General features: G+C 42.5%; 1 protein-coding gene across 2 annotated transcripts in view; it reads left to right on the top strand.

Annotated features, from left to right (window-relative positions):
* Nucleotides 1–12181, top strand: part of PDE10A (phosphodiesterase 10A) — a 1332617-nt gene that overhangs the window by 739287 nt on the left and 581149 nt on the right. For both annotated transcript variants that reach the window (XM_069235310.1, XM_069235309.1), the window contains exon 8: nucleotides 1275–1325. In XM_069235310.1, coding sequence (XP_069091411.1) covers nucleotides 1275–1325 — 51 coding nt within the window. The remainder of the gene's footprint in view (nucleotides 1–1274; nucleotides 1326–12181) is intronic.

Below are 12181 nucleotides of genomic sequence, written 5' to 3'. Positions count from 1 at the left end.
GGGGAGCTCACCTTCATTTTTCTCAGTCCTAGATTATAATTGCCCTTGTGCTTGGAAAATTTGAGGGGAATCAGCTCCTCACAGGAGGGTTCTAAGGGTGGGTGAGAGCTGATTGGTTGTCTCTTCAGTTTGGTCCTTTTTTATAAAATGACTGTGAGATTTTACTAAATTAAGACGCCTAGTGCCTCTGAGCTTTATATGCAATTGAATGTGGTTTTAAATTACACCGGAGACTCCAATCTCGACGACGGGGAATAATTCAAGCATGTGAATCTTTGAAAGTTTCCAATATTGGACAACTACAGTTAAAGGTAAGTAACTTGTTTCTTCACGAGTGATGGAGTTTTCAGGTAACTGAGATGGCTGCTTTCTCTTGAGCTCCCCTCATGCAGCCCCTGCCTCTGCTTCAATTCAAACTTTAGGACCTGTGTCTGCCAGGGGAAATGTACCGGTGAATACAGAAAGGATGCTGGAATGATCGAAGCAGAAGGGGAGGAGAGGGGAGGATGCCAGGCAGAACACAATGGATGACTTACTAAGGATGTTCACTATTAATGGTGAAAACACAGATGTTGAGGGCGATTTAAACTACCCAACTGAGTGATGTTCATGAGAACCTCGTGGTCAAGTCTGTGTGTCAGCGTAACTTGGACAGACCAGACAAACTACTGCTCCCACAAGTGATGCGACAGACTTGGGTGGGAGCACTGGAGTTGATCCTTCAAGTTATCGCCATAGCTATATGCACAGCATTTTCCTTTTTTTTTTGTGAATCATGACACTTGCTCTTTAATCTCAAATTCAGTGATTGGTTGTCAGTTTTTTAGTATTTCATGGGATGAATGTGCTACATAGTCTTCATGTACTATATTCTACTATATAAATATGCTGCTTTTAGCCAATTTGTTACTCCATGACACAGATTTAGAGCATACAGATGTGTTTAATTGTTTGAAAAAGTGTTCCAGATCCCAATACGTCCAATGTTTGTGGTCCCCTCTTCTACAAAGGCATTTAGAAATTTAAAAAAAGGATACACTAAGATATGTTAAGAGGTAGCAATGCTCTGCCAACCCCATGTACTATTCCATCGAAAAGGTGATCTTTCACTTCATCAACACAATAAGGACTGTAAGATGAAAGCATATTTTGAATTTGTGAAATTCATAGAGAATAATCCTGAGTGGTAACTGTTTTGTTTGCCACATAGTTAACGACGACTCTATGCAGGAAATGCAATAGAACCATCAATAACAGCTTAATTTATCTTTCAGGTTGCCACAGCAAATCTTGCATGGGCCTCAATAGCAATACATCAAGTTCAAGTGAGTATTTAGTTGCAAATATTTATTCTGTAGATCGAAAAGGCATTCCCAGGTCTATTGTGAAACGCCTGAGTAGCAAAGGTGTTCAGCCTATAAAATGGTAAAATGCCAAGTGAATGTTTTAGAAAAGAGAGACCCTGATTCACAGAATCTGGATTGCTATGCTAAAATGCAAGGATGCCTGCATAAACAACAGTTAAAGGCAGGATAGGCGCACGTCACTAAAGGGTTGGGATGAGAGGAAGGGTTTGCAACACCCTCCACATTTGGTGTGCATTTCCCCACCCTTTAAACATAAGGAACTGTACTCTTACAAAAGGTAGGAGAAAGTGTGTTTTTTATCGTTGGGTTGGGGCTGAAGAACCCCTAGATTTCATGGTGGTGTAGAGGAAAGGGCATGTCCACAGAGAGGCTGTTCTTTCTGCTGACAACTGAAAGCATAAAATGCCCTGTGACCCAAACAGTTCATTTAAAATGGTGGATTGTCACACATGCGTGATTACCTGGTATGTTTATGATTACCTGGCGTTCGTTTGGAACTCTGCTGACTTTTTGTTTTTAACTCTAACTGCTCCTGTATTGTTCATGCAGGTAGTTCTGAATACCTTGGTGATGTAGTTCAACAAAAGGGGGTACTATTAAGTGTGGAAGTCACATTCTGCACTCTCAGACCACAGTTAAATCACATTCTAAACATTAATCTAAGAGCATTGCCAATATTAACAAGGAAGAGAACAGGTCATTTTTTTCAGTGTCTTTAGTTCACCTTTGTCGAATGTCTCTTGCCTTTCTTCTTGTGCGAGTCTAACCCTGGCTCTAAAGCCCAGCTTAATGGGCTTTTGACGCATGGCAGCACAGCAAGTCACCTTGCGCTGCCCTGCGTCAAAGGGTAGGAATGCGCAATATCTATGTAAACAGTGCATTCCTGTCCTTTCTCACTGCACTTGTGTGCCAGTATGGCTGCCTAGCGCTAACGCAGGCACCCTTGCACCATGGTTTAAGGGCACCTTCCTGCACAAAAACATCCATGGGAGGGGTTTTCCTCTTTCTATGTGTGCTGCAAAATGCAGCACACAAAAAGGATAAAACAAGAAGAAATAAATATATTTCTCTTTGTTACGCCTCCGTAAGATTTTGACACATTCTCAGGTTTAAATGGCCTTGTATATATGGGGATGCGTCAAAATCTATGGGTGTTACATTGAAACACCCACTGCAACGCCCATGGAATGCCTCCCTAACACTGAGTAAGGCAAAGCAGCAATTTGCACTGCCTTGCCTTACTCCATATCAATGAGGCCATACAAAGCCACGCAGAGTGGCTTTGCATGACCTTATAGAAACTGTGTTTTGTACAATGTGATTGTAACTTTGTTTCATAATTGGAAATGTGATTGTAACTTTGTTTCATGATTGCATTTATTTTCTTTTGGACATGAGTTTTTTTTGCGAGTGTGGGTTATGTTCAGGTGAAAGGCTTATTCCTGGAGGACTATGGGATTGAGCCATCTTGTGTTTTATATTGTGTGTTTGGTATTGTACAGATTGAACTTGTTTACTTTTTTGATGCCTCTAGATGGAATGGGATCAACTAAGGTTAATTATTAAAGTAAAGGCTGTGTTTTACATTGAAGAGATGAAGTGTACTTGATGAGTGATCCAACAACAAATGAGTTTGCACTTCTAGAACTGTTGCTTTGATATGTGTGAAGATTAGTTCCAGCATGGGGCTAACGGTGTATGTGGGAATAGCTTACTGCATTCCATGTAATACCTGATTTTCAATTTTTACGTGATAGAGTTGTTTTGATAGTGTCGTTACTAGTAGGAATTTGGTCTTCTGAAATCAGTTGCTATTGATACATCACAACTCTGTCTATACAATTCTGTCTTAAGGAGTTACATTTTTGTCATACCTACCACAAAGGTTTTGCTACTAGCAGTTTGTGAAGGTTTCTCGTGTTGAATTATTTTTAGGTACACTAACCAGGTTTGTCCTGGTCAAAGATTTTACCTTCTTGCTTTAGTCCTTTAGGTCCCAAATCACCACAAGAGTACACTTCTAAAGCTCCCATGGATCTTAGGAGACACACTTAGAGATTTGCATGGTGGCAGGCAGAGGCCAACAGGACGGTATAATCCCAGTTGTCACTGTTCATCTGGGCAGGTACAGGAAAATGTCTCTTGTAGCTTGTTGTGTCCCTGTAGCTTTAACAGGAGGTCAGCATTATGACCCTTAAAATCCACTTCTTTGTCCTGGGTACAAGAGAGTGTGCAAGACCAGTCCTCCATGGCTGTTCTCAGGTTGTAGACTGCAGGCTCAGTCCTCTACTGATCTTCTTCAGGTCCTGGATTGCAGTACAGTTGGTGCCTGGAGGTGTGACATTTTTGCCTGGCATTTGCTAATGGGTGGAATAACCCCCTGACGATGCCCTAACCAATGGGCTAGAGATTTCCTGGGCTAACCCTACCCACTTTGCACATTTTCAAGATGGCCAAAGTCTTCTGCCACACTAAATTTAGGCTCTGAGGGCTCGGTGTGTGTGGGGGGAGTGACTATGGTAATCCTGGTGTCCTCCCACATCTAACATTCAAATCCAGTGTTCGTCAGTCTTTTTACCCCCTACAAACTCAGGGCACAGATGTGTGATAAAATCAAAGCTGAGCTTTCAGCAACCTAACAGATGATAAACACATCATTTAACTTGTGCTCCAAATGATATAGGTAAACCCAGCAAACGAATCAATCAGGCTATGACATTGTAATGTCAGTCCCACAGTGATTGATGCTAACTTGCTGGTCCCTGCCCCAGTGTCAGCTGACATTTGCCTGTGACAGAGGAGGCCTCTTTGAAGTATGCCACAGATGTCATATGGCAAAACCCCAACTGCCCTATCAAGCAGGTTGTGACATTTAAGCAGGGCTTGACACTTTAATATCAAATCTGATCCTTCCACCCTCCCCTGCATATTCTATCAAGTTGTGAGGGGTCATTTCTGCCCATTCTGGTCAACCTGTTGTTTTGCTCCTGGAAGCAAGCGCACACCTCATTCACACCTATTGAAATGCTAATTCCTGGTGGGAGAAAAAAAATTAAGATTTTGAATCCAGAGATATGAGGCAGTGCTAATATAACTTTTGCAAAGTATTTTTTCCGTAATAGACAAAATTGGACTTTACCATTAAATTGAATTTTGTTTCACTAATAAAAAGAGTCCCTAAAATATTTATTGAGCTTTTTCTCTGCATAGCTAATACTTTTTAAACATTTATTAAACGTAATATTGTACCCCACTGCTTTCTTATGGAACAGCTAATCTTTCTATACTGAAAATGGCTTTTAGGGGCTTTTCATTGTAAGGACATGTTTAACATTCAAAGTTTACATGTCGTACTCTTATTTTTTGGCTATTTGGGGTAGTTTGCCATTAGGCCCCCATAACTTTTTTTCCACATAAGCTATCCATGCCAAATTTGTGTCCTTTTTCCCCCACTCTGGGGATTTTAAAGGTACTCAAGAGTTTGTGGGTTCCCCCTGGAGAAGGCCAGGAATTTAGCCAAAATACAGCTGATTCTTTTTTTTTTAATGGGAAAAAGTGCTACAGAAGAAAGCATCTGTTCTTTTTCCCTACAAATGGGATCAACAAAAGGTTTGCGGTGCTAAAATCACCTACTTCCCAGCTTTCAGGAACAGGCAGACTTGAATCAGAAAACCAAATTCTTCAACACATACTGAGTCATACCCCATTTTTGCTATTTTTGTGCTTTCAGCTTCCTTCCAGTTAGTGACAGAAATGGGTATGAAACCAATACTGGATCCTGGACAGCTACTGTTACGTCTGCTGGACCCTTCTGCTGGCTGGGATTTATAGGGCTTGTAGGTCTATCAAGAACCCAAGGTACCCAGAGCCAATAAATGAGCTGCACCTTGCAATGGATTTTGTTTGTATACTGGGTATACAGCAATTCATTTGCTAAAATATAAAGTGAAAAATAGATATCAAGGAAACCTATGCATTTCCGAAATGGGCATAAGATAAGGAGCTTAGAAGCAGTGGTTATTTGCACATCTCTGAATTCGGGGGTCCCCATACTAGCATGTGAACTACAGGGCATTTCCCAAAATTACTTCTTTCTTACACACTTTCTTATATTTGGAAGGCAAAAATGTAGAGAAAGACAATTAGCAATAACACTTGTTCTTCTATTCTGTTTTCCCCTAAGTCTCCCGATAGAAAAAGGTACCTCACTTCTGTGGCTAGACGTAGTGCCCACAGCAGGAAACGCCCCAAAATGCAAGATGGACACATCCTATTTTTTAATTGAAAACTGACTTATTGTTTGCAAAGTGCCTATCTGGGCTGTAGCTCAGCCGGCACCTACGGAAACTTAACAGACCTGTACATTTTTGGATACTAGACATCTAGCGGAATCCAGGATAGGGTAATTTATGGGACTCTCACTAGGTTCTGTCACCCGGAATCCTTTGCAAACCTCAAAATTGGGCTGAAGAAGCACTCTTTCCTCACATTTCGGTGCTGCAAAGTTCTGGAATCTGAGAGGAGCCACAAACTTCCTTCCACCCAGCATTCCCCCAAGTCTCCTGATTAAAAATACCACCTCACTTGTATGGGTAGGCCTGGTGCCTGTGACAGGAAATGTCCAAAACGTACTGTGGCGATGATAACTGAGTTGAGTGTACTAATTAGTCCTGGGATCTGGAACCATTTGGGGAAAGCTACCAAACCTAGGCATTTCTTAAAAAATAAAAAAAAAGCCACCCAGGGGAGTCCACAGAGGTGTGGCTTGTGTGAATTCCCCCAAGTTTATTTTTTTATCCAGAATACCCCGCAAAGGTGAAACGTTGAATTAAAACAGTATTTTTCCTTCCATATCTGTGAAGTAAAGTACTGGAATATGAATGGATCCACAAACATCTTCCCACCTAGCGTTCCCCAACTTGTCCTGATAAAAGCGCTACCCCACTGGTGTGCCTGGGCCTAGTGCCTCTGACAGGAATGGATCACACAAGGGTCAGCGCAGTGTGACTACCTGTGCAGTAGTCCTTGCATGAAAACTTTGTGGAATCCACACATGCCACAGTTACGTGGACTGCCCCTGGTGTCTAGTTTTCAGAAATGTCTGGGTTTGGTAGGCTTCCCTATATGGCCGCTGAGCTCAGGACCAAAGACTCAGGCTGTTTTGTGATAGGTAATTTTGATGTCTCCACAGTACGTTTTGGTCACTTCTCTGTTGCGGTCACTTGCCCACCCACCCACACGAGTGAGGCAACGTTTTTCTCTGGAAACATAGGGGAACACTGGTTGGTAGAAAATTTGTGGCTGCCTGCAAATTCCAGGACTTTCACTCACAGAAATGTAAGGAAAAGTTTGTGATTTCAAAGGAATTCTGGGTGAAGGAGAACTGATGAGAGCCACGCAAGTCCTGCACCCTTGGGCTCCCCTGGTCCCAGTATGTTAATGTTAATCCACCACTCATACTGGTTGGTTTTAGCACCTCCAGAAATAATGGTTTCAAAGCATCAATACTTATCAAAGTTTCTGACTATTGAAACCAAGTCTTCTGAGGGTGAACCATAAAGGCACTTCACTGTACCAACCACTTTATGGTTCATTCACATGCCATTCGCACACAACATTTTCATACTGCCGGTCACGGGCCCAATCCAACCAGTCACTGCACTCACATCAACTTACAGCTGCCAGGCAAGGGCCCATCACATACATATGCCACAGGACGGAATACGTTTGACAACATTTTACCACCTGTCAAGTAACTGCCACCTTCTTCCTGAACATTACCAAAGGCATGCGTCAGGAACCCTTACTAATGACTCCTATGACAGCCACCTGAGGCTCAGGAAGACATGCTTTACATGCACCTTTAGCGCACTCTGTATGCCAAATCCAACTCCTACCCGTTTGTGGATTCAAGCTGGCAGTGTCTGAAAAATGCTGTGAGGGGGCCCATTCATCGACCTAAGGGAGCAAATCTACCATTGAAACTAAGACAGACATGCTGGGGAATTTTCGCAAAGTTTCCTAAAGAGAACGTCAAACTATGAAGAAGGGTAGTGTTTGGCACACAGGGTAGTCTGTGAGAACGTAGCGTATGTCTCAGCCACACATTATGTGCAGTGCTGTGACTGTAATGCACTTATACAGCAAATTGAACATTTATTAAGTTCTGACAGAGGATGAAAATGGAAAGCAGGTAAATCACTGACCCATACATGGCATTGTCCTTCAGTGTCACCGTGTGGCACCAATGGGTTTGAATCCATAGGTGTAGATGATGTGCATCTGTACTACCTTTACTGTCTGCCTTCTACCTGTGCAATATCCCTGGTAAAGCACACCTACCATAAGCTTTTCTTGCCCGTTCATGTCTCTGTCCTCAACAGAGTCCTGACTAATCCTGTATAAGTGCCATGTGAATCTATACTAATGCCTTTCGCCATTAGATAGTTGAAGCTCAAGAAAACATGTCTTTACTGTGCTAAATCCAACTCCTTCCAGTTTGTAGATGCAAGTTGGAGGTGTCAGAGTGTGCCTTGCAAGGCCTATTCCACAAACTGAGCGAGAATGTCTATCGTTGAAACTAAGGCAGACATGATGGTGAATACTACCTAAGGCCTCTAAAGTAAAAAGTCAAACAAATATCCGAGGGACTCATTCACCAACACTTCTACTTTTGCTTTGAAAGTGAAGCTACAAATTGAGGTTGCACACTTTCAAACAAGTAGAAATGTTGGTGAATATGTCCCACAGGGGCATATATTCGACTTATTATATTTACTTTGGTTCTTGTTGGCAATCATGGTGGTCCTTGTGTAACATACATAAGTTCCCTAACAAGCACTTCAAAATTCAGGCACGCCTTTAACATTTTGCCTCACAGGCTACTCCGTGACAATGTGGCATATGTTTTGTCTACTAGTATGTGCAATGTGGGGACTATAATGCATGTTAATCAAACAGAACACCTATCACCTTCTGACGGCGGATAAAGGTGTCGAGCAAGCCATAAGAAGTCCATGATTTACTGAAGTAAATGAATAAAAATTCTGTGGCTGCTTGTCTAAGGAAGCAGTGGCCCATGGAAGTTCGGTATCCATGCACAGCCACTGAAAGGTTTACCCAACGGCAGCTCCACCTCAGTAGATTTTCCAGAACTTTGCTTTAGTATGATACAACATAAAGCAAGTAGGGAAACAGAGCCCTTGCTGAGATGGTCCCTGGGGACAGTAATAACTCCTGCCACCTTCCATGCTTCGAGTACAATTTGCGTCAACAATCTTTTTTGGGTGTTTTAGGAAAGGGAATCAGCAAAGTGTTGCTCCTTCAGCCTTGCAACATCCTCCAGAACATATGAAGTGGAGGCTGCTGCTTCTGTAGCAGCAGTGAGGCTTTCAATTACAGACAACTGGAAGTCAAGGAAAGACGTGAGTCTTCCTGTAGTTGTCTAACAAACAACAACATACACATTGTATGTTGCCATCTGGGTCAGGTGGGTAAACAGTTTCTTGTACGAAGTGCAAGATTTACCACATGCATTGTGTGGTTGAAGAACCTGGTTGTTCTTGTCCCTTCCGCCTAGGTACTTATTGTAATCAAGTATACAGGTGGGCTTGTCGACTTCAGCCTTCTGACCCCAAACTGTGATGTGGGAAGAGCTCTCATCATGAATTGTAGTGAGCACCTATACATCACGCCTATCTGAGAACCTGACTGCGAGCAGTTTGTTGGAACGCAATGCAGTACTCTGGGATTTCTGGAGCTTCTTGCAAACAAGCTACTGCAGGAATCCTTTGCAGTTACAATGAACTGTAGTGCAGGCCACAGTGCCAGCTTTGTTGAGCTTACTGAACAGGTCTGTTCCCGTATAGATATTGTCCACATAAAGGTTATAAACTTTGTGAGGGAGTGGCAGGACAAGCTCTCATACAGTCTTCCTTGTGACACCTTACGTGGAATGGCAACCAACAGGGTTTAGTGTGGAGTCCTTCCCTGTATACACTCTCAAGCTGTACACATAGCAAGAAGAGCTCTCACACAGACTGTACAGCTTGATGCCATAGGGAGCTCTTTTGCTCGCATTGTACTGTTTGAACAGCAGTCTCCCTTTGTACAGGATCAAGGACTCATCGACTGCTAAATTCTTTTCAGCAGTAAATTTCTCTGGAAACCTGGCAGACAAATGTTCCATGAAAGGCTGAATTTTGAACAACCTGTCATGGTCTGAATGGTCCCTGGGCAATGCAGCAGAATTGTCATTGAAATGCAGCATGCGCTGCAATAGGAAAGAACGATCTCTGCTCATGTACAGTGCAAAGATGAGGGTTACCCAAACTGTGCAAGTCGTCCAGTAGGACTGCCAGGTGGGATTCTGCACTATCCTCATTTCGAGTGTAAGGCCCAAAAATATCTTCGATCACAGCCACTATCCATGGTCAGGAAACTGTGCCAGGAAGGCATCGATGGAAAGGGGAGACTCTCCCCTTTCCATTGATGCCTCCCTGGCAACTGAGGAGGCCTTTTTTCACCACCAAATTGGAAAAAGGACCCATACCTGGTCTGCTTGATCCTCCGGTTGGGAAAGTGACATCAGCATGCCTTGCAGCACACTGACGTCACAGATGTGCAGGAGGGGAGTCAGAAATAGACGCAGAAGCTCTTCCGGTCTCCCGAGGGGATAAAATAAATTCCTCCAGGGCTTTGCACCGGAGGGTTTTTAAAACCCCTCCCTAACGTTGGTCAGTGATCATGTCCTTCACCATGGAGGGAGTGTGTGTCAGCCATAGTGTTTAATACCATGCCCCTTGCCTTAATGGGGCAACATAAACATTTTCAAGAAGGCTTTTAGACCTGTCAAAAGGGATTATTTGACAGTTTGAATTTGCAGTTTAAACCTGCACAGAGAGACTACTGGTGATAGACCTCAAGTCATGCTTTTATTGTCACTGCAATGGATGGCAAAGTGAGTGCAGCAGCCCACTGGTGACATTTAACATACACGCCTTGGATACTCTTTGGTTACCATATACATGAGGCTTACAGGTGAGTTAAAATGTGAATCATGGGTATGCCAATTTCATGGTCTTGAAAGGAGGAGCTTGAGCACTTCACAGCTGGTTAGCAGGAGTAAAGCTTACAGAGGTCTAGGACCAGCAAAAGAGGGTTCAGAAAAAAGGCCCAAAAAATCGGGGTAACCTTGCAAAAGGGCAGATTTCCAACACCAAGAATTATACTGTTTGTTTTTCGGAGGGCATCTCCCAACCACATACTAATGTCAAATAATGAGGCCAACAGTAACGCCACAAAGACAACAGGTGATGTATGCTGTTTTTCATGTCCAATGGAAAAACAACAGATGATGGACGGAATGCAGAGCAAATCAAACATTCACCCCACTCTCAGATCTGGGTTTAATCCATCAGGTTTTTTTGGTTGCCGTGCCACTCCAGTTTGGACCCAGCCATATGCAAATCAGTCTTGACCCTGTCCTAGCAGAACCCAACATAACAACATATGTATTTTAATGAACATTTGTTTGATATGTTTTGGCAAATATTTTCTTGGTGTGGTTGGCAAATATTTGCTTGGTGTGGATGGCTAATACAGGAATGGGAAACTCTATGCCCAGTATTCACACAGATGATGTGTGGCTATTATACATAAGTCATCAGCGCGTTCTGTACAGAAGCGAGGACATTGAGTTGAGACTGACCGTAACATGTCTTCAATTGGGGATCCAATTCATATATTATTTTCATTTAGTAGCTTGTATATTCAAATCATGTGGGAGTAGAGAGACTTACAGATGATACAGTCACCCATGTACATGCAGTGATCTGGTTGTCCATATCAATTTTAGTATCCGTGCTCTTGGCTGAAATTTACTATGATGCCCTTTCGACAATGAAATCAATAACTTGTACGTTTAAATAAAATACAGCCTCTGGCATGGAGAATGTCACAGGTAATGTCCCTTATAATCTTACTATACTTTACTAATTAGCCTCAGGTAGTGGAGTAGCCAGGCTCTTTCTGTCACTATGACCATTCTCTATAAGTATAGTTAGAAGTAGGTAATTAACCGGAGTGGTATATCTCTGGAGATATAGAGATACTAAGCTCCTAACAGCATAATGCTCATACAACATGGTCCAAATTGTTTTAAGTCTCACGTGTGTGCTCACAATAATGGCAGAGAAAGCAAACATCTAGCAAATGAATAATTAAATGGTGGCTGTTCAGCTTCTGCTCCAGTCCAGTTTAGCATTCGCTGACAAAAAGAATCGCAGTGTAATTTAAGATTAGGTAAGGCCTGTTCACCAGAGTTGCCAGTGGCCAACACAGATACCTGCCTGCCCTTAACGTTAGCCTGGGTAAAAGTACTCATTTTTTATTTCAACCTTCCGGTGAATATGTGAGGGAAATTACAGCTGAAGAAGTATGAATTACATTTTAATAAATGAATGAAATTTTATAAAGCATGCAAATGGTCATAGGATTCTTGGCGCTAGAGAGCAAACGGAAAAGACTGCAATTATGAGGAGTAAGTCTGTAGCGTATTACCAACAAATGTTGGAACCAGGAGTTTGAAAACAGCCAGATTTTAACTGATTTCAGAAAAAGAGTAAAGTTGTTGGGGTTTTTAGTTGTAATGGCAGACCATTCCACACTTTAACAGTGGAGAAGATAAAACAAAGTATGTAGCTTGTGTGGTCCATCTGAGAATATCATCCCCGAACCCAAAGGTTCCTAATATTTGTGTCTTGTCTGCATTTGGAGGAATGACCTGGCACAGTGCCAGACATGCTTTCTTTTTC

This window comes from Pleurodeles waltl, chromosome 5, assembly GCF_031143425.1.
Source record: "Pleurodeles waltl isolate 20211129_DDA chromosome 5, aPleWal1.hap1.20221129, whole genome shotgun sequence".
NCBI classification, from domain to species: domain Eukaryota; kingdom Metazoa; phylum Chordata; class Amphibia; order Caudata; family Salamandridae; genus Pleurodeles; species Pleurodeles waltl.
Note: the sequence above shows the minus strand (reverse complement) of the source record. Positions and strands in the feature narration are given on the sequence as shown.